Genomic DNA, 22,880 nt, shown 5'->3' on the forward strand with positions numbered 1-22,880 from the left:
CCCAAGTCGGGGCCTAAATTGGGTCAGTGTGGCTGCTTGACAAAGGAAGAGTCTGAAGGCTGACCCTTAGACACGGGCGAGGGGACCGTAATTGATTTCCCATCACATTTCTGTCAGCAGGAGGGATAACAGGAGGACTAAGTGGGAATCATGGTGTTCAAAGTCAAAGAACATTAACCTGCGGGTAACTCAGGGCCTCATTAGCAGACGGAGTCTCTAAGAAAAAGGCTGATGGGAAGCCGCTGCGGGCTGACCAAGGCGCGCTGGGCAAGCCGCAGGTGCCAGGCCAGCAGGCCAAGCGTCCGCTGAGCCTGCCCATCTCTATGATCGCAGAAATGGCAGAACGAGAAGCAGGGCACCTCCTCTCAAAGCCCTGGTGGGGACTAGCGTGTAACCCACGTCCCGGAAGGAAGAGTGCAGCTCAGCAAGGGGGAAAGTGGTGTGGTTTGCCTAAGCGGTGAAGTCAGGATTCACACCCGTTAGAATTCATTAATTCATTCTGTCTTAGTGTGGATTCCCCCGGAAGCAGACCCCGAGGCAAGGATGTGAGCATCAGGAGATTATTTAGACATCAAAGGAAACACCAGTTGGAGGGTGGGGAGGCCAAGGGAGGAAAGGCATTCCATAGACAGTGTGTTACCAAGCTAGCCCCTCCTGTGGCATCTGGAGCTCGGTGCCACCAGGGAATGTGGGGGCCAGAGCAGAACATGCCCCAGAGCAATGCCACCCTCGGGACGAGGGAGCTGGGGTATTCACACCCCAATTCCCACCAGAGTAGGTTGAGGGCGGCTCCTAGGGGCTCAATTCCCCACCAGTTTGGGCCTACTTCAGGGGAGGCCAAGTGGGCCCCAGAGGCCAGAAAGACAATCCGAAATCAGAGAAATACTGGTGCCAGCACACACAGATGCAGGAAGGACCAGGGGCTGGGGGGGCATCAACAGCATCTGTTACCCACTTGCCCAATATAAATACCCTCCTGCGAGGCAGGCGCTGAGCCTCACACAGGGGTGCGTGGTGGAGCCTGGCCCACCAGGTCCCAGCTCTACACGAGCTGGGGAAGCAAACAAGTAAAATTGCCAAGGAAAAAACCCATCAGGCAGGGATAAATTGGACAAATAAAATAAGAGAGAAATTATTAATGGCCAATGGAAGGGCATTTTTCGAACGATGGTCAGAGGAGGCCTCTTGTAGGAGGCCTCTAACTCCTAACAAAGGTGCTTTCCTCTTCCAGAATTAGCCTGACACAGATCCACTCCCTCGGGCAGATGCTGGATTGCCCTCAGAAGTAGCCCCAATTTAATAAATTACCATAATCAAAAGCAACAAGCTATTGATACACACAACAATTTGGATGGATGTCAAGGGCATTATACCGAGTGGAAAAAGCCAGGCTCAAAAAGGTTACATGCAGTATGATTCCATTTATATAGCATTCCTGAAGTGACAAAAAATACAGAGAACAGATCAGTGGTTGCCCATGTTAGGGACGGGTGTAGGGAGGTGTGGCTATAAAGGGCTGCGTGAGGGAATCCCTCTGTGGTGATGGAACCATTGCTGTGTATCTTGATGTGGTCGTAGTTACATGAATCTACGTGTGATAATATTGCATAGAACTCACACATGCACACAAATGCATGTACGAAGGTCTGCACCTTATACTAATGTCAATTTCCTGGTTTTGATAATGTACTACGGTTACATAGGATGTCAGCGATGGGGGAAACCGGTAAGGACACATGGGGCCTCTCTATATTTTTTTTTAAAAATTGAGATATAATTCACATATATCAAATCACCACTTTAAAGTGTGCAATTCAGTGTTTTTGTGTATTCCAAGGCTGTGCAATCATCACCGCTATCTTTTTCTGGCATTTTTTTTTTTTTTTACCACCATAAAAAGGAACCCCATATCTTTTAGCAGTCATTCCCCATTCCTGCCTACCCCAGCCTCTGGCAACCACTGATCTACTTTCCGGCTCTATGAATGGACTGTTCTGGACACTGCATATGAATGGAATCATACAATATGTGGCCTTCTGTGTCTGGCTTCTTTCACGTAGCATCCTGTTTTCAGGGTTCATCAATGATGTAGCAGGTGTCAGTGCTTCGTTCCTCTTCAGAGCTGAGTAATATTCCACTGTGTGGCTATACCACATTTTCTTTATCTGCCCATCAGTCCGTAGACATTTGGGTTGTTGCCACCTAGCAGCCATTATGAATGATACTGCAATGAACATCTGTGCATACGTTTTTGTGGGAACACGTTTTCAATTCCCTTGGGTCTGTACCCAGGAGTGGAATTGCTGGGTCATGCGGTAACTCTACATTTAACTTTTGGAGAAACAGCCAAACTATGTTCCACAATGGCCGCACCACTTTACTTTTCTGTTCCCACCAGGAAGGTATGCTTTTTCCACGATTGCCAATATTGTTATTTTCTCTTTTCTTTTCACAAATGATAACATCTTAGTGGGTGTGAAATCATATCTCATTGTGGTTTTGATTTGCATTTCCCTGATGACTAATGATGTTAAGCATCTTTCCATGTGTTTCTTGGTCATGTATGTGTTTCTTTGGAGGAAAGTCTATGCAGAGTACCTTGGCCATATTCTCACTAGGTTGTTGGTCATTTTGTTGTTGAGTTTAAGAGTTCTTTTCTTTATGTATTCTGGATGATAGACCTTTACCAGTATATGATTTGCAAATATTTTCTCCCATTGTATAAGCTGTCTTTTCACTATCTTGATGAATGTCCTTTGATGCAAAAGTGTTTTAAATTTTGATGAAGTCTGATTTATCTATTTTTTCTTATGTTGCTTGTGCTTTGGATGTCATATCTAAGACCTCATTGAAAAGCTCAAGGCTACAAAGATTTATATCTATGTTTCTTTTAAGAGTTTTACAGCCTTAAAACTTTAAAAGTTTTAAGGTCTTTGATCCATTGAGCTAGTTTTTGTAGATGATGTTAGGGTACGAATCCAACTTCATTCTTTTACATGCAGAAATCCAGTTGTCCCAATACCATTTGCTAAAAAAATGACTTTTTTCTCCATCCAGTAGTATTGGCATCCTTGTTGAAAATCAAATGACTGTAGATGTAAGGGTCTATTTCTCTATCAATTCTATTCCATTGATCTCTCTGTCTATTCCTATGCCAGTACCACACAGTCTTGATTACTGAAGCTTGGTAGTTAAGTTTTGAAATTGAAGTGTGAGTCTTCCAATTTTGTTCTTTTCCAACACTGTTTTAGCTATTCTGGGTCCCTTAAACTCCCATATATATTTTAAGATCAGCTTTTCAATTTCCACAAAATAGGCAGCTGGAATCTTGATAGGATTGCATTGAATCTGTAGATAATTTGGGGAGCAACACCATGTCAACAGTATTAAGTCTTCTAATCCATGAACATGGAATGTCTTTTCATTCATTTGGGTCTTCTTCAATTCCCACCAACAATATTTTGTACTTTTCAATGTATAAGTCTTTCACTTATTTGGTGAAATTTATTAAGTATCTTACTTTTTTTTTTTTTTTAATTTAAATTGGTACAGCCACTCTGGAAAATAGTACGGAGGTTTCTCAAGAAGTTAAAAATAGAGCTACCTTAAGTATCTTATTCTTTTTGATGCTATTTTAAACAGATTGTTTCCCTTTTCTTTTCAGATTGTTCATTGCTAGGGTATAGAAATACAACTGATTTTTTTGTATATTGGTCTTTTATCCTGTAAACTTGCTGATCTTGATTTTAGCTTTATTAGTAATTTTTGTGGATTCTTTAGAGTTTTCTATACGTAAGATCATATCACCCACAAATACAGTTTTACTTCTTCCTTTCCAACCTCTTATTTCATTTTCTTGCCTAACTATCCTGGGAAGAATCTCCAGTACAAGGTTGGACAGAAGTGGTGAAAGCAGTCATCCTTGTCTTGATCCTGATCTTAGGGTGAAAGCTTTCAGTCTTTTACCAGCATGATGCTAGCTCTGGGTTTTCATGGATGCCCTTTATCAGGTTGAGAATGTATCCTTCTATTCTTGGTTTGTTTATGGTTTTCCAAATGGCGGACACAAAATGGTGTTGAATTCTGTCAAATGCTTTTTCTGTATCAAGAGTCACATGGTTATTTTTCCCTCTATTCTATTAACATGGTGTGTTATATTGACGGATTCTTGTATATTGAACAACAAACCACACATTCCTGGGATCAACTCCACTAGGTTTCAATGTATAAATCTTTCTATGAACTGGTAGATTTGGTTTGCTAATGTTTTGTCAAGGATTTTTATATCTAATTCATAAGGGATGATGTTGGTCTATAGTTTCCTTTTCTTGTGATATCTTTGTCTGGTTTTTGTTGTCAGGGTAATACTGGCCTCATAGAATTTGGAAGTGTTCCCTCCCCTTCTATATTTTAGAAGAGTTTGTGAAGGATTGGTGTTAATTCTTTAAATATTTGGTATGATTCACCAGTGAAGCCATCTGGTTTTCGGTTTTTCTTTGTGGGAAGTTGGTTTTTTTTTTTTTAATTAATCCAATCTCTTTATTTTGTATAGATCTAGCCAGATGTTCTATTTCCTCTCGAGTCAGTTTTGGTGATTTGTGTCTTTCTAGGACATTGTCCATTTCATCTCGGATATCTTCATTTGTTGGCATAAAATTGTTCAGAATATTCTCTTGTAATCATTTTTCCCCTGTCAGGTTGATAGTCCCCTCTTTCATTCCTGATTTCAGTAACTTGAATCCTTTCTTCTTTTTCCTTGTCAAAACCTAGTTAACAAACCTAACTTTGTCGCTCCTTTCAAAAAACCAACTTTTGGCTTCATTGATTTCCCTCTATTATTTTTCTCTTCTCTGCACAATTTTTTTTTATAATTTCCTGTGATTCTATGATGACTTCCAAATAAAAAGTACAAAAAATATACTGTACATTTACATGCTGGGGATATAGGATGGCTAGGACAGACAAGAACGTGTAGCTTAATGGAGGGGAGACAGATAATGATCAAGCAACAAGATCATTTCTTAATGTGAGAAGTGTCCTGAAGAAAATGACATTTTCTGGGGTGGCATGAGACAGGACTCCTCCACACCGTAGTCAGGGAAGGGCTTGCTGAGGAAGTGGTATTTGGGCCAAAATCTGAGAAGAAGGCAGATAGCTATATGAAACTCTGGAGGACAGATGTTCTGGGCAGAGCCCAGAGGTGAGATGAGCTTGGAGTGTCCAAGCAGCAGAAGGAAGCCCCATGGCTGCTGGAGCCTGGTGCGTGAGGCAGGGGGTGTGAGAGGCAGGCAGAGAGGGAGTTGGAGGCCCGTTCACAGCTTCCCAGGCCATAGGGGGCATGTGATTTTATTTCTAAGTGTACTGGGAAGTCATGGCCAGGGTTTTAAGCAGGGGAGGGGTGCAGGCTGACATTTGTAAAAGATCACTTTGGATCCAGAATAGGAAATGGAGCGGAAGGGGCCGGAAGAGAAGATAATGAGACAGGAGGCCATTAATAGTGCCCTCGAGAGGGAACGGCACACTGATCAGACCTGGGGGCCACCAGGAAAATGGAGAGAAGGGGCCAGACTCAGGCTCCATTTGGGAGAAAGAATCAGCAGGACTTGCTGGGGTCCTGGAAGGTGGCGGGAAGGGGTTGGGGAAGTCCAGAAAGACTCTTAGGAGATGGGCTTGGCAGCAGAGCGGACCACAATGCCAGTGACTGGGCACAGGAGTATTGCAGGAGGGAGAGATGTGGGTGGGGCCAGGGAATGAACACTTAGGATTTACATCTCTGAAGTCGGAGGTGTCCAGTAGGCATCTGAGGAGAGATGTCGAGCAGGAAGTGGCAGGCATTCAAGTCAGGAATTCAGAGAAGCAGGCGGGCCTTGGTGTATCCATTTGGAATCATCTTGAAGCCATGGGCCTGGGCAAGGCCAATAAGAGAGATGGTGTGGATGCAGATGGGAGGAGGGTTTGCACCGAGCACGGGGCACTCCCACATCTTCCGGCAGCCCTCGTTCTCTTCCACTGAAGCAACTTCTCTTTCAAACCCAGACTCCACTTCCAGATACCTCCTGGTGAGACTGCAGCCGAGCTCCCTGACTCCACGGCCGTGTGGCTGGGGCAAGTCACCTGTCCTCCCTGAGATGTGGTTTCTCATTCAGCAGATGTGGAGAGGAACTCAAGGTTCCTGTGAGGATCACCTGAGGGATGTCTGCAGCCCTGGCCTGTGTGCTGTGGGTCTTTAATCAACCCCAGTAAGACTGGGTGGTCCTGAGAGGCAGGTATGTGCTGGCGGTCCCAGGCCCAGTAAACAGGATGACCATCGGGGAGACCCCGTGCCAGGGCGGCAGGGGGAATCCAGCCCGCATGCGGCTGGGCCCAGAGATCCGGCAGCCCAGGGGGAGACGGCCACCTCTTGTCCCAACCTCAGGGCCCCAAATTTAAAACCCCAACCCCACGAGAACCACGGGCCCCATTCCTCCCTGCTGTCATGTGGCAAAGCTCACCAGCCTCTGCTGAACAGAGGAAAAGGAAAAATCATCCTGAGAATCGGCCCCGATCAAATCCAATGATGCTTTTTATTGCCCTGGTAGGCTCTGTTCTGTATACAGCGGGCTTCCAGAATGCCACTGCTCTGGACAAGGGTGGGGTGGGGTGGTGAGGGCCGCTCTAAGCCCCTGCAGCACACATGGGCGCCTACAGACTCGAAGCAGAAAGCAGAGCAGGAAATGCAAGGCCAGAGCCTCCCAGCGGCCATGACCTATGGGACCTGTTTCTTTAAAGGTCACAGAGCTGTTGATCTTAGAGGGCTGTCACTACCCAGTCTAGCCCTGTGAACAGGTGGTGTTTCTCAGCTACCTAGCATCTCCCCTGCCTTCCTTTCGGTAACAACGCTGAACTTCTCCAGGGAGAATTCTCTCCCTGCCCTGCTGCGGCATCTCGGTGTAACCGGCATTAAGGTGCCCACCTTCCTAGCCAGGCTGGCCAGCAGCCCTTCCTCTCCTGGGACGGTGGGTCTCCAGCAGAGCGACAGGATGGCAAACCAACGAACCACCACTGCCTCCCACCCCCCCAATGAACCACCACTGCCCCCCACTCCCCAAAAAAGACCACGCCCTTGGTGCCCATGAATCCTGGATGCCACCTAGACCCCCAACATGACCGTGGGGGCTGCCCCTTCTGGCCTGGGGGGCAGTCAACTTACCAGCTACCCAAAGACTTGCAACAAAGTTCTTTTGTTAGAAATTTGTGGAAGTGAGCCAGACTCCCGTTTCTTTTGCTGACAAACCAGAATCCTATGGACTAACCCCGCGCTCCAGTTCTATTTTACAGGAGGCAGAGAAGCTGATTCTCAGAGAAGGCAGGTAAGTTGCTGAAGTCTACAGAGTCAAGACCAGAACGTGGGTCTCTAGAACTGAGGATTTCAAAACTCTCCTTTCTTGCTTCCTCGTCTTTAAATGGGAACAATATCTACTTCTTAATCTAACAACAATAACAAATACAATAAGAACGGATGTTTTGGGGGCCCTTTGGAGGAGCCAGGCATGGTGCTAAGCTTCTACAGTTACATTGGCAGCATGCCTGTCGTGGGAAAGAAAAAGCATCAAAATACGAGGGCAAGTCTCAGTCTGGTACCGCCTCCACTTACAGCTAAGTTCCTGTTGACCAGGTGGCCCAGGTCCCCAGGTGTGTCCGTGGTCTGGATATCCACGTCATGGGGTGACACATAAAGCTTTGTGTTACGCAGGTCAAAGAACTCCACTTCCGTGAGCCCCACCCAGGACGCGTGGCCCCAGTTGGACAGGATTTCCAAGGTCACGTAGACGGCATCTTTGATGTCTCCGCCTTCTGTTCTCGATTTGGCCTTAATGAAGAGAAAAAGAATGCCAAAGGATCAAAACAGGACAGATAGGCTGGATTTGGCTTACCACTAAGCAACAAGTTATTTTAGCCACTCAGGGCCTCAGTTTCCCCATCCGTACAAGGAGGGTAAGAATAGCACCCATTACATATGGTTATTACCAAGATTAAAAGAGCTCCTATTTGTAAAGCACTTAAAACATAGTTACTGGGGGTGCCTGGGTGGCTCAATTGGTTAAGTGTCTGCCTTTGGCCCAGGTCATGATCCCAGGGTTCTGGGATCGCGCCCCGCATCGGGCTCCCTGCTCAGTGGGGAGCCTGCTTCTCCCTCTCCCTCTGCCCCCCCACCGGCTTGTGCTCTCTCTCACACTCTCTCAAATAAATAAAATCTTAAAAAAAAACACATAGTTACTGTGAAACCCTGGCAGTTAGTATTTTCCGTAAGAGTCTGCAAATCACAAAAAATGTCTAAAAGGCATCAGATTCTGCCTGAACGTGCTCTTCTCTCCCCCATTCCCGAGCGTTCATGAATTGGGGAAGGTATTACGGGCTAAATTATGTCCCCCCAAAATTCAGATGCTAACACCCTAACCCCAGTGCCTCAGAATGTAACTGTACTTGGAAACAGGGCCTTTAAAGAGGTAACTAAGGTAAAAGGAGGCCATGAGGGTGGGCCCAAATCCAGTCTGACCCATGTCCTTACAAAAAGGGGAGAGCTGTTCACGAGACACACCAGGGTTGCGCATGCTCAGAAAAAGACCGCGTGAGGACACAGCCGGAGGACGGCCATCTGCAAGGCAGGAGGAGAGGCCTCGGCAGAAACCACACCTGCCAACACCTTGATCTTGGACTTCAGCCCGCAGAACTGTGAGAAAATACATCTCTGTGGCTTAGGTCACCCCATCTGCAGTGCGTGGTTACGGCCGCCCTAGCAAATTAATTCGGTCAGTAACATAGGACCCTGGCCAAGCCACCTGACGTTCCTCAGCCTGGTTGGGAAACAGGACATGATGACACCATCTCTCTGGCAATCCTGTCACGGAGACTAAGGCAGGTACAGACACCGGGGAAGGCCCTGTCACGCGTCCTGGCCCCCACATGCGCTCCCTAAGGGTCCACTTCCAGCCATTTCTCCCCTCGCTGATTTGAGTGCTGCCTCCTTCGCGGGTAGGCTGCCTGGTCCCAGGCTGCGTGAATGCCATCAATAAACAGCCACGCTGCAGAATGGCCTCCTGAGGCCCCTTCTGGCCCCGACTGCAGTGCTGGTCGCCACGGATCACTCGCTCATAAAATGGTGCATTCCCCGCGTGCACATGCCCTCTGTTAATTAGCACTGGTAATCTGCAACGGTTCTGTGAGCAGGGAGTTGAGCAAATGAACAGCAACTGTTCCCTACTTATTTTTTTAATTAATAGCCAGTGAGACGTGCTATCGCTTGCCGCATGTGTTTGGAAACGCCTTGATTGCCACGCGATGGGGATGGGGATGGGGAGGGGGGGAGGGAGGTCAGCTTCCAGCTCCCAGAAGGAACACAGGGCCGGCTTTCATTAGCAGAGCCCGCTGCATCCTTCTCCTCTGCCGCGGGGCTGCGTGGGGCCCTGGCCAGGCCCTCTCTGCTCCCCTGGGCCTGAGTCCCAGGTGTGCAGGACAGGGAGGACCCTCAACCCCCGCGATTGGGAGGTAGATGAGCTGGGTCTGGTGAGGGGTGCTGCACTGCCAGGTGAGGGGGGCGGGAGGCAGGAGGAGGCAGCACCATTCACCTTGGCTGGCGACAGCAGGGAGGAGGCCCAGATGGGCGGCGAGCTGCCTCGCAGAGGGGCTGCTGGATCTCACACCCCATGCAATCTAAAACGTGTGAAGTCCTGCAGCGGGGCTTGGAAACGAAGAAGCTGAAGGGTCTGTTAGCTAAGGAAGTGTCACAACTTGCCAGTGTTGTGATTCGATGGCTTTGCCCACTTCTGAATCGCTTGCTTTAGGATCCCTCGTGGGGGTCCAAGGTAAACGCTGGTTGGGCAGCTCCTGGTCTCTGGCGTTCACGGCCCCCTCCCCCTCTCTCACCAAGAACGTCTGATTTTCCTGTCGGGAAGTCACCCCTTCTCTTTCCTCAGCCACGAGGGTGGTCCTAGAGGGGGATGGGCCCCTTCCCACCCTGAGGAGGAGCCTGGCTGGTCCAATGAAGCAGTGTGGCCGGTCCCCTGAGCCACCAGGAGGGGGTGGCGTGTGATGGGCATGTGACCCACTCTCAGGTCTGTGCGTGGAGGAAATGCTCTTCTCTCCTGACTATAGGGCCTGAGGGGATGAGGTCAAGAGGTGGGAACACTCGAGCTACTGAGAGGTCCCAGGGAGACAGCAGAGCCGGGCCTGGGGGCTGAGGTGGGACAGAGCTGAGATGGTGGAGACAACAGTGTGAGCTGCTGGATTAAGCCCTACCTGATCCCCACCGTGGCATTTATTACAAGAGTCTATCATTTCCTTCCCTTCGTTGGATAATTCAGTTTGTCCTGGGTTTTCTTTTTGCTATAAGGAGACTCGATCAATCCAGGCTCTTTTTAATGTGGCTCAAGTTTTATCACACTTAGGATTTTCATGGCTAAGAAAGCAACTGTTCCATGCAGGGGGCATGGGGCGGGGGTACAGCTTTGAATTTTCTCGATTTTTCTAGATGTCAAACTTCCAACTGATAATTTGCTGGCTCCTCCTTGCTGTGTGCCAGGCCCTGAGGTGCCCACCCTCACAAAACTCTTCTGTTCTATCCTCATGGCAGCCCGTGGTTGTGGATTATTTACCCAGTGTGACAGCCGCACACTCCCAGGATCAGAGAGCTTAAGAGGTTGTCTAAGGTCATGTGCCCTCTAAATGATGGCACCAGACTTGGAGCCAGAACTCCAGTCTAGGCTGGCGTGGGGGTCTTTCTGCTGTCATGGGAGTTTTATGTGTGGCTCTGGGAGGGCTTACATGGCCGATCGAGCGCCTTGGGCAAAGGAAGGGCTGAGAAGGATGTGCCGGACACACACCTTCCAACACAAAAGAAATGCGAATTCCCGTTACCCTTCCACCCGGAGGCCACCTTGGCCTTTTGGTTCACGGCTCTGCTGCATCGACATGTCACATGACTGCGGTTTTGCACAGTCCCACTATCGCACTGGACTCAATGGAGATTAACATCACCTTTTGCAGTTAACTCTATATCCTCGCCATTTTCATCCTGCATAATCGCCATTATGATAATTCCCCTCTTTTTATACCACTGCATTGTGCTGATATGTCAGGCCTTCCCGATGAACTCCGTTATCATGAGACATTCGTGTTCTTTCTGGTTCTTTTTTTCTTCCTCATTCTTCCCTACTTCCAATCATTCTGCAACAGACATCTTTGTGCCTGTAGCTTTTGCTTTCTGTTGAGTGATTTCCTTAGGGTGAGGAAGCGGGATCGCTGGGCTGGGAGGACAGAAGTATTTCTAAGGCTCTTCCTGAGCCTGGCCTTTCTGCTTTTCGAGAGAGTCCCACCCATTTACATTGCTGCCAGCAGGATAAGCCTGCTGTGACCTTGCCAGTCCTAGAGGTTATATCAAAAAGAATCTGGGAGGGGCGCCGGGGTGGCTCAGTCGGTTAAGCGTCTGCCTTCAGGTCAGGTCATGATCCCAGGGTCCTGGGATTCAGTTCTGCATCGGGCTCCTTGCGCAGCGGGGAGCCTGCTTCTCCCGCTGCCTGACGCTCCCCCTGCTTGTGCTTTCTCTCTTTCTCTCTGACAAATAAATAGTAACATCTTCAAAAAAAAATTCTGGGGCTCAGATATCAAGTGGGACATTAAGTTTGCTCCAATCTGCATTTCGTGATGACCAGCGATGCTGGATGTTTTCCTCTGGGCTCACATGCTATTTATATTGCCTCTGTGTGGACAGGCTTCTCTCCGCTGCTACCCTGACCCCACCCCAGGCCTGTCAGGGCGCTGGGCGGGAGAGGGATGGAGACTTGGGCAGAGAACGTTCAGTTTACGGCTGTCGACCCTCCCCACCACACAGAGATCGTGGCACCGAGGGGCCCCTCCTCCCCCGGCTTTCAGGTGAGATGCCAGTTGCATCTAGAAATCCCTGTAAGTCAACGTTCTCACCTCTGGGTCTGGCACGGGCTCCTTCATTGGTGAAGCAAGCGTGCTGAGCTGGGCAGAGTCGCTCTCGATGGCCTGGAGCACTTTCAGAAGCCTTTGCTGCTGCCTGAAAGGGGATTTTGGTTTAGCGAACGGGCAGTGACAGAGGGTTCACACCAGAGAGCAGGCCCATCAAGGCCACCGCACTGACTTTTTTCTAGCTCAGAAGAAGTCGCGGTTTGAGGAGAGAGTACCCGCCCTGCATACAGCTCAAAGGCACACACAGGCTGTCCCCCCCTCCTTTATAATAACTGGACAACTAGTGATGAAAGAGGAGCCAAGCAGAGGACACTGTTTGGGGCAAGATGGCGGCAGACCGGTAAGATGGCTAAGATGGCGAAGAGGGTGGCAGAGTACGGCCCGCAGAGCCTGCGAGCTGAGGATGGCTTTTACCTTTCGAAGGGTTGTTAAAACCAACCAACCAACAAGTAAAGTGAAAAGCCTGAGGTATTCGCTATCCGGCCCTTTGCTAAACGCCTCTGCTACTCCTGGCCTAGGGACCTACTTCGCGCCTCCTGTTTCTGGGGTTTGCTAACACACCCCGTATGTGCTGTTTAAGGCAGAGTACCCTCAAGAGCCCAGAGCACCAAGGATCTTGAGGATGAAGAAAGAAGCATCGGGTGATGTGTGTGCTGCCCGTGAACAGAACCGTATCAGACGTAAGATATCCTCAGGCACCAGGCCTTTCCTGAGTAGAGGAACCCGTGGGTTCTTACTCATGGCCGCCGGGCTACACAGCCCTGGTTTCCAGTCTGGAGTCTGCAGACCCTTAGAGGGATGCCTAGCACTGAAAAAGCGTGCGGTCCCAGGCCAGGGCCTCCGCTCAGTCCCCGGCATGCCCTCTCGCCCTGCAGAGACCACGGTGCCCAAGCACATGTCTGCCAACACATGCTTGTAACTATCGGCTCCACCTGGTGCATCTTTCCGAAGATCAACTTTGCCTCAAGACGAGAGGGGAGACTTTGTTTCGAAGAGAAGACCTGACAGTTCCAGTTGCTGCTCCCACACGTTAATGGAACCGAAAGCTGCGTTTGAACAAACTTAGCAGAAAACAGAGGTGGAAAGGACACTGCTTTGGGCCACTCTCCCCCTCTCCACGACCCTCCCCCCCCCCCCCCCCCCCCCACCGCCGACAGCGAGTTCACCACTGTCTGCTGCACGGGGTCCTCTGGTGGAAGCCCCTGGGGAGGGGGCGGGGGGATGAAGTCTTACACAGGGTGGATGGAACCGAACCAGCAAAGACACATCGGCTAGAAAGACATCGAGTCAGTTCGGCGCTTTAGGGCCGGAGGGGGAGGGAGGGTACAGGCTGAGGGAGCAGCTTTACGCGGCCTGGGATAACATAGGAGGAGCAAAGAGGAACCTCGGTTAACGAGACCGTCATGGCTGCATTGCTATGGGGTTCTGGTTTTGTGTTGAAGCCGCCTCGGTAGGTACCTGCTCCCCAAAAGGCCAATTCTGTCAATGGCTTCGCTGACGGCTCGAGCTCCCCCTGCTGCCCCGGACGGCTCCTGCAGGCTGGTGGCCCCGGCGGTAGGAAGCTGTGGAGGATGGAAACGCTTATTAAGCAGGAAGAGGGAACAGCAATGAGAGGGACAGAGAGGCTGATGAGATCCAGGATCCCCCACCATGATCTCTGCAAGGGGACAGATATCTCTGTTTCTTATGATCCAGGAGGTGCCAGCGATCGATCTCTTCGATGAGCTACTGAAAAATTTCTCTCCCCCCTTGGTCACACCCCTGCTCTGTTTGCTACAAAGTAACCAGGCTCCATGGAAGGATTCCAGTGACATCCTTAGGGCCCTTTCATTTTTAATCCTCCTCCTTTGACATTTATCATCTAAACTAGAAATGTGCTCTGCTCTCTATCTGCAAATGATTTTAGTCATTGGCAGCTCTGCGGGTCTGGGGTCAGGTCATCCAGAAAACGCGCCTATGCGGTGGGCAGTACCTCAGACCGATCAGAAATGTCAGCTGGCAACAGAAAAAACAGAACAAGCAGGTGGGACACATAAAGGAAGCCATGACGGTGCTCTGGGGCGCTCTCTCCTCCCCTCCCAGCCTCCTCTCCCTTCCCCACCGTCTGTCCCCTACCCTTTGGTGCCCCCCATCCCCACCACCAGTCAGGCTTCTTTCTGCTCCTGGATCAGGCCGGGCTCGCTCCCACTTCAGAGCACTCCCCTGTCCCTTCTACTTGCTGTTCCGTGTTGCTGGCTGGTTCCCTAAGACACAGGGCTCGGCTCAAATGGGACTCTCCAAGGGGCTTCCTCGGACCACGCTTTTAGAGGCTAGCCACCATCTACAATCTTTTACTGTCATCTCTCTCTGAAGTCATCTGCTGTATTTATGGCTTTATTTGCTTGTTGTTTGCAAGCTCCCTGAGGCCAGGGGCTAATCTGATCTGATTTAGCCACCTCTGTATTCTGAGCACATGGCCCAGACCTGTGTACAATGTAACAAAGACGTTTCTGGGCATTGTATTCGCTCATGTCTGAACTCGTTGGGGCTGTCTTTGCTGAGAGAGGCCTAACTGACCTAGGTAGGTCATAATTTATTTATTCAGGATCCTAAAATCTGTTTTTGTGCTGCCTTGTCAGGAAACAGAAATGTAACAAGGAATTGGGAGTCCCCAGGCCTCGGTGAGTTCTGGCTTCCACTCAGAACCTTGGGCAGGTTATTCCAGCCCGGGTTTCCCCATCCGTGAAATGGGCAGAATGACACCATGCTTGGGGAGCACAGGGAGGGCCTGCTGGGATCACAGAGGGGAAGCCCTCTGGAGGCTCCTGGGTGCCGTTAGGGACAGTGGCTACAGGGCTTTGTTGTTCTGCTCAAGCCTTCACCAACCTCAGGGCTCTCCTCCTTCCCCTTCAGTAGACTGGTCCACGATTTTGCTGCTGGGCCCTCCACGTCCTGGAATGATGAAATCAGATGATCTGAGGTCAGAATAAAGCCATCCACTATATACTCTGCACGGACAGATGAGGGCACAGAGGCGTGGGGACCGTCATGAGATCCCATAGACACAAACGTCAGGGGCAAAGGACTGAGCTCCAAGAAGACAGACAACAGGTACCGCTCGATGAATGCCCCAAAGGGCAGCCTGTGCTAGAGCCCGGGGAGCAGCTGGTGGTGTGGGATGTGTACCCTGAGGCATGTCCACCCTCCAGCTCCCGAAGGGTCTCTTCTCCACCCCGCCACGTATCCTCCTGCTTCTTGTGCAAAGCTGAAGGCGGTGGACACAAACTCAAACACTTGCCAGGCCAGGGAAGTTTCTGGAACAGGTGCAGTGGGGCACGGGCAGGACAACAGGGACCGCTAAGGGCTGCGGAGGCCCGAGGGACTCGTGCTCTGGGGAATGAGGTCTTTCCAGAGCAGCCAGGGCTGTGGTCTACTCCATTCTTTCTCTGACCCACCAGTTTGCAGCCCCTGGTCTAAGGTATCCAGGGCCTGCAGGGAGATCAGCAAGGGTTGGAGGCAAACTGGCATCTACCTTAGGCTTTCAGAAGTAAACAAAGAAGAAGGGGAAGGAAACAGGGAACTTTGGCAGGTCAGGGAGCAATTGTGCATCGAGCAGCGGACGTGCAGCTAGTCTAAGTTCGGGGATGCCTACATAATGTCTCTCTTTGCAAGTGCTGCTCAGACAAACCACCGGGTCCCTGACGAGCCTCCTCTCTGGTCCCTCCCCTCTGCCCCCAACACACCTGTAGTGGGCTGGCGGGGGGCTCAGCCTTTCTGCTGAGGAGCGCCCTCTGCAGGGCTTCGTTCTCCACCTGGATGGCCCTGAGCACGGCTGAGGCGTCTTCCTCTCGGTCCTCAGCCTCGTGCACGGGTTTTCGGGTGGCTGAGAGGGGTCTCTCTCGGCGGCTTCCGGGTCCTGCGGGTGGGAAACAGGGGGTGCACCTTTAGATTGCGTTTTTGGAGTGCAGCTCAAAATCTATTAGCCCGGAATTGAGGAACATTCTATAAAACAACTGGCCTGTACTCTCCAAAAATGTCAAGGTCATGCAAGACAAAGAAAAAAAAAAGCCTGGAGAGGGATTCCAAATTAAAGGAGACTGGGCAGACATGGCAACGGAATGCGGGGTCGGTCCTGGCGCTGGATCCTGGGCAGGGGTGGGGGTGGGGACACTGGAGTGCAGGACGTTACTGAGGCAAGTGCAGAAACCCCAATATAGTGCGTGGTGTAGATAATAGTATTGTAGTAATGCTAACTCTCCTGAATTTCCTGAGTGTGCTGTGCTAATGGAAAATGAACGCACCACTCTTAGGAGATACACACTGCAGTGTTCACGGGTAAAGGGGGAATGATGTCTGCAACTTAATTTCAAATGGTTAAAACACACACACACACACACACACACACACACACACAGTACAAATATAAATCAGTGGGAACAAGGGGCACCTGGCTGTCTCAGTCGGTTGAGCATGAGACTCTTGATCTTGGGGTCGTGAGTTCAAGCCCCACGTTGGGCCTGGAGCTTACTTAAAAAAAAAAAAAAATCAATCAATCACTCAATCAACTGGGACAAAATGTTAACAGCCAGTGAGTGGGGCTGGAGGGTATATGGAGGATCATTTGTACTATCCTTGCAACTTTAAATTTGAAATTGTATCTGACTAAAAAGTTGTAAACAATTAACGCTCTAACAAAGTACCTAAGAGGAATAATATATGCTATCATGGAGACAGATGGGTGCTTGGGAATATTTTACTTTATTTTGTTTTTCCACGGGTAACAAGAATTGCAAAGACTTTACATCTCAATTTAAGAAAAAAGCATTGCAATGCTGCAGTCGATTCCAGAAGTTCCAAGGAAAGGACAATTGGTTTTATAAAGTATAAAGTAACATGCAAACAGCACCCAATAAGACTGGCTGAATAAAATAAATTACGGTACACCCACCTAACAGAGGGCTATGCAGCAGAAAACGAAAAGCATACTAAACTATCTGCAGATAAAACAAAGTGATGACTTGAATTTGCTTCCTAATCATCTGGGCAGTGGGTGGGGATGTAGATGAAACGACATTGGCCATCAATTCACGATTGCCAAGGCCAGGTAATGGACACATGGGGGTCACTATAACATCCTCTCAATTACTTATGTGTGGATTCTTTCAATATTAGGAAAAAAAAAAACTCCATTTAAAAACAGAACTGCTCGAAATGTTTCTATTGGAATGCTTAAAGAGGCTTTTACCTATTGACCTTCATCCCCTCGGCAAATGTTTCTGGAGTGCCACTGTGCCAGGTTCTGTCCTCGGCACTGGGGACCCAGCGGTGACGAGACAGATCGAGAACCCCACCCTTGTAAAGTAGGACAAGCAGCCGGGGGAATAATAAACAAAATAGAGTGTTAGATGTCAGAACATGTTCTGGAAGAACAGAGTGGGGCTGCAGAGTGACGCTATGCTCCGGGCACTGGCGCGGTGAGACCCGTGGGTGGTGTGTTCACAGAACAGCCAGGTGCTGCGGGCAGCAGGACACACAGGTTGAGGGGGCTTGAGTATGGGGGCGGGGGGAGGGCCGGGTCACTCAGAGCTGCGGAGGTCACCGCGAGGCCGTTACTCTGAGTGGAACGGGGAGCCACTGTAGGCTCTAGAGCAGGGGAGGACTTGACCTGACTTAGGTGCTGAGTCGGGGACCGAATGAAGGGAGGTGGAGGTGAGAGCCGGGAGACTAGGTTTCCAGAAGTTTCTAGCTGCAGACAGGGCCCGTGGGGCGTCCTGACAACGTGGATGTGGCTGGGAGACAGGACAGGTTGAGCTGCGAGGGCTGTGGGTGGTACAGGTTTGGGAGCAGAGAGCAGGGGCTCAAGTTCGGACAGACTGGGTCCAAGATGTGATTCGGGCATCCCAGTGGGGCCATCGAGTCACATGTACACACTCGAGTCTTGAGTTTGGGAGAAGGTCTGCTCCGGAGATGTGAATTCAGCAGAAGCAACTGGATTGTATCATGTAGCAGTAATGTCAAAGATCGCCATTGAAGCTGGCCTCTAACAAACTGGGAATTCACAGGTGGCCTCTTAGGATCTATACAACAGCATCCTTTGAATACCGAGTACTTAAGTCCATCCATCCACATTGAGTACTGGAGATTCCTTGCAGCACTTGACCCTTCCACTATGCTGTGTTAGCGTGTTGCATCTGAAGGACTGTTCTAGCAGCAACGTCCCGAATGGCACTGGGAGGAGAGGAAAGGAAACATGGCAGCTCCACCGGGTTGGCTTCCAGTATGGCCGGGCACTGGGCTGATGGGAAACCTTGGGTTTTTTATGGGAAAGCTAAACTAAAATGAGGGGATATCAGTTTCTCCCAGACACCCAGGGAGTGGCTGTGAATTTGAATGCCCCGGGCCAGGGGTCAGAGCCCAGCTCTAGCCAACACCTGCCATATAGGGCTACACTCTCAGTATTGTCATTTTTTTTTCCTAAGAAAAGCTAGAATCTGAAATCTATGTGAAATCCCCTGAATTTTATTTGTTCATGGACGTATTCTGGTTTTTAAGAAACCTTACAAAGGCTAAGAGAGCCCGAAGGGCCGGCCTCCCCCAAGGCCATGACAAGTCCAAGCCACTCTCCCAGGAGGGTCAAGGGCACCCAAAGGAACCTTGCATGCCTGCGGATGGCTGGCAAGTGGGTTATGTACTGTCTCTTGTCATTGCCCCAGTGCTGCTCCTAGGAACAGAAAGGTAAGGAGCTGCTGGAAAAGTGACCCAGGATTCTGCTCATCCCCAGTCAAGGCCACTTTATAGTCTTCCTTGTTGGCCCTTCTTATCAGGGACTTGGTCTGCTCTGCAACGGGGCAGGGGGAGGGGAGAGGGAATGAGAAGGTAAAACAAATACCCAAACATAGAGCAGAAAGGAGGATTGGAAGCAGCTCAGCTTAACAGGCTGATGAGGGCAGGGATCCTTATTGGTGTGGAAATGCAGGTGAGTAAAAGGGATGCAGAGGGCCATAATGGGCTCAGGTCCTGGGAGTGGCTGGGGGGACAGGGACAGGGAGGAGGAGTGAAAAGAAGCTAAAGGACCTGGTCTTGAGCTACACTGAAGCTGGAACAGAAAAATCCACACCCTTGCCCCAAGGGTGGCTGAAGCAGAAATGGGTTCCCAGCAAGGCAAAGGTATTAATGACACAGGCTCTCAACCTTCACTAGGCTGTGGAATGACACGCCCCCTGCCTCACAGACCTCACAGTCACGGGGCAGATAGACGCGGATCAGGCAGGTGCACATTGGATCTACCGGCAGGTGGAGACAAGCACTACGAGAAACAAAGCAGGGTAAAGGCCAGAGACGACGCAGGGAAAGGGACACTCTTTGAGACACTTGGTTAGGGAAGGTGACATCTGAGTGGAGACCTGAAGGCAGTGAGCCCTGTGAATACCCACATGGGGAGGCTGTTCCCGGCCAAGGGAACAGCAGGTGCCAAGGCCCTGAGGTGGGTGGGGCTTGGCAGATGAGGAATGGCAAGGCAGGCTGGAGTGGGCAGGAGGGTGGAGAGGTCTTGGGCTCCATTCTCGTGTGTTCTTGAGGCCACGTCGGCCCAACAGGCCTCATGCTACCACCCTGGCACCTGGCATGATGATTTCTGTCCAAGGGATGTAGGGAAAATGATTTCCACCCCAAACCTTGTCAATCTCGGGTTTTGTGAATTTCACTAACACATACTGTTTCCTCCACCATCTGCAGGAAAGAAGAGCTGAAAAATTCAAGGCCCCTTCTGATCCTATAGGTGATTCTATAAATAAGGGACTGAGGTCATGTGTTAAGCTAAACACACGTGCTCACGCTCCGACATGGGAAGGGGCACAAACCCCCGTGTTGATGGAACGCTCAGGCAGCGCCAGGACCAGCAGAACCCGCAATTCATGAGCTCCTTCTCCATTTCCCACATGGAGCATGTATAGAGTTGCTCTAAAAAGAGCTGGGTGGCGACCCCTGCCTTTTTTACCATCTTTCTGTGGGCAAGTGACCTGCCCTCTGGTGCCTCGGTGGTCTGGGGCTGGGGTGGAACAGGGCACCCGAGACAACCATCTGTCCTTGGTCGCTGCAACTCTAGGGTCACCTCTTCTGTGAAAAGGATACTGAGTAAGGCTTTTTCTTTCAGTGGGGTCCAGTTCTGTCTGTAGAAACTCTTCTGCCCCAAGCATCTTTCCCTTGGGAGGGAATGCTCCCCCCGGCAGCATGATCATTGCGAGCTGCCTGTGCCCTTTGAGTCATATTATGCTAAGAAGATGCTTTTAAAAATTAAATCACCCTTTCTCCGAGTGAAGGTCAACCCCACAGCTCCACTGCCATAGCCTTCCCCACCCGCAGCTTCCCAGAAACGTCGGCACACGGTACCTGCGTCCTCCTGAACCACATTTCTGCTGACCAGCTTGTGTTTACTGTGCATTTCCTCACGACACATGAGGCAACCACCTTTTAACTCGTTTTGGTGCTCTCATTGCTCACTTGGGCGAGCCCGTTTTGCACCAGCCTGACCACCACGTGAGGGTGGATTTATTTTCGTCATACACTTAGAGAATGGCAGATTTATTCACACAATAAATTTGTGCCACCAGCAAGAACCAAACTGCACATTTTAATTTCTCCCACACTGCTCTTTTCTGGTAGAAAACCATCCCTCTTCCGTTAACTTCACTTGCTCTTTGCCTTGCCAAAACTTGCCTTGGCTCTCTCTCCCAGAGAAACAAAGAGCATATCAACACGGGAGATTTGCCGTGGATACGACACACGTCACAGGAGAAGAGAGGAGAGGAAGATGTGGGGCTGCTGGTCGGCTCACCGGCTAGGTGACTTGTTCCCACCTGCTAGCCGGGACTCGAAAAAGCTCACATTCAGAGTCTCAGCAAAATAACCCCTTACCACACGTGTGCGGCCTCTAAGGTCACCTGGGAATCCACTGAAAGGGCAGATATTACATCTGAGAACAACACGGGTTTATGGGTTTATGGTGAAGATGGTAAGCCAGTGGCCCACAGGCCAAATCCAGCTGCAGATGTGTGTTGTGTGACTTTTACTTTTTTTTCAAATTGCAAATAGCTGGCAAGCTTTTTTTTTTTTTTTTTAAAGAGGAAATCCACCTGAAAATTGGAATTCCTGGGGTCTCCTGAAAAATCATACAATCTGGTATCCCCTGACTGGCATTCCCATGTGGCAATCATAGGCTGGAGCTGGGTAGCGGTGCCCCTTCAGATGGGTTATAAGCCCTCTGGGTTCCACAGCGCACCCCCACTCGCTGTGGTCGGGTGCCCATCAGCCTAGAAACTGTGCACTAATTTGTGCGGCAAAAGGCCCAGGGAAACAGCTGCCTTAGCCCTGTTTTGTCCTGAGATGCCCACACTCACCTCTAACATCCAACCGGCAGGTGGGCAGGCAGGGAGCTGCGCCCAGGACAATGGTCTACCCGAGTACTGCAGACATCCATGCATTTCACCACAGTGCAGCCTCCTCAGGCCGCACGCTCCCCATGGTGTAAGAGACCACGACAAGTGTCCGCTCATTCCTCCCCTCCCACCTCGAGGTGTGCTGCTTCTGTACCGTGATGCAAGGGGTGGAGTCTATCTCTCTAACTGGGCTTGGCCTGGTGCCTTTCTTTGGCCAACAGGTCATCGGATGAGCATGACCAAGCAGAGTCTTTAAAAAGCACTTACACATTGGGGTGTGTCCTCTCTTGCCACCCCGAGACCACCACGTACTGGCTAGTGAGACCACGTGGAACAGAGATGGTCATCCCAGCCGAGGTCTGAGGGCCAAGTGGCCTGCCAGTCATGTGAGTGACTGGCCATCTGAGACCACCCAGGCCAGCTCATGGTGGAGCCACCCAGCCCACCTGCGGACTCCTGAGCGCAAGTAAAAGGGTTGCTGTTTCAAGCCACTGCATTTTGAGGCGGCTTGTTAAGCAGCTGTAAATAGCTGATACACACGGCTCATCAAGGCCTGTGTTTTCTCGTCTCGAGAGCTTCTCTGGGTCTCTCGGTGGGCAGGTGCTGTCTGTAACTCTAATACTCATCCTTTCGCCGCTGGCTCTTCAGCCCGGGAATGCATATGATTTTCAAGGAAGGCGATCAGGGCTCCCCACGGCACCCTGACTAAATGGCTCCACTCTTCCCTCTTGCATAGGACGGTCCTTTGATCCTGTCTCTGGAGAATCTGTAGCAACATGTCCAGCCTGCTTAATTTATGAGCCGAATAACAGCTGCTTCTGACTTCGCTGTAGCAGTGTCCACCTGCACAGCACCCATGTTTTCCTTCAGGGCACTGGCCCTTCTCCACTCTTCTCAGGCTACAGAGTTTGGACAGATCTGACCCCACTCCTGGCCCAGCCTGGGGCAAGGAGAGAACTGCCTCTCCCTGACCATGGAGATTAGAGATCCGTTCAGGCGAGAGCTGGTTCTTGGGCTCTGCTGGAATTATTAGGAAAGGAGCAGTCCCTTTCCCTAGGGTTGCTAAGCCAATAAGAGAGCCTAGAGCCCCTGGGGGCCATCTGTGGGCCATGCCTGAGGCTAGAGATGTGGTTCTCAACCTGTGGTCCCTGGGCCGGCAACATCGGCATCATCGGAACTTGTTAGGTGATTAAAATACTTAGGCTCCATTCTAGATGCACTGAATTAGGAACTGGGGCTGTGGCCAAAAATCTGTGTTTTCATTTGCTTTGCAAACAATTCTGATGCACATTCCAAGTTTGAGACCTGCTGGACTAGAGAAGACTAGAGCTAAGTGATGAAGAAACTGGTGATATCATCTGGGCACCTAGATCCCACCATGCCTGAGACCAAATCTATAGTCCTGGACTTCCCGGGTCTGGGAGCAATATGTTTTCCTTTGTTGCTTCAGCCAGTTTGGACTTCTGTCACTTGCTATTAATAATGAACACTGATTAA

At 50.4% G+C, this 22,880-nt stretch overlaps 1 protein-coding gene across 3 annotated transcripts in view; it reads right to left on the reverse strand.

Moving 5' to 3' along the window:
- The window catches only part of KATNIP (katanin interacting protein), a 179,141-nt gene that overhangs the window by 52,287 nt on the left and 103,974 nt on the right, over positions 1-22,880 (reverse strand). For all 3 annotated transcript variants that reach the window (XM_036066228.2, XM_036066239.2, XM_036066218.2), the window contains 5 exons: positions 15,693-15,865; positions 14,836-14,901; positions 13,429-13,532; positions 11,956-12,058; positions 7,634-7,849 (listed from right to left, as the gene is read on the reverse strand). In XM_036066228.2, coding sequence (XP_035922121.2) covers positions 7,634-7,849; positions 11,956-12,058; positions 13,429-13,532; positions 14,836-14,901; positions 15,693-15,865 — 662 coding nt within the window. The remainder of the gene's footprint in view (positions 1-7,633; positions 7,850-11,955; positions 12,059-13,428; positions 13,533-14,835; positions 14,902-15,692; positions 15,866-22,880) is intronic.

The sequence above is a fragment of the Halichoerus grypus genome, chromosome 6 (genome assembly GCF_964656455.1).
Source record: "Halichoerus grypus chromosome 6, mHalGry1.hap1.1, whole genome shotgun sequence".
NCBI classification, from domain to species: domain Eukaryota; kingdom Metazoa; phylum Chordata; class Mammalia; order Carnivora; family Phocidae; genus Halichoerus; species Halichoerus grypus.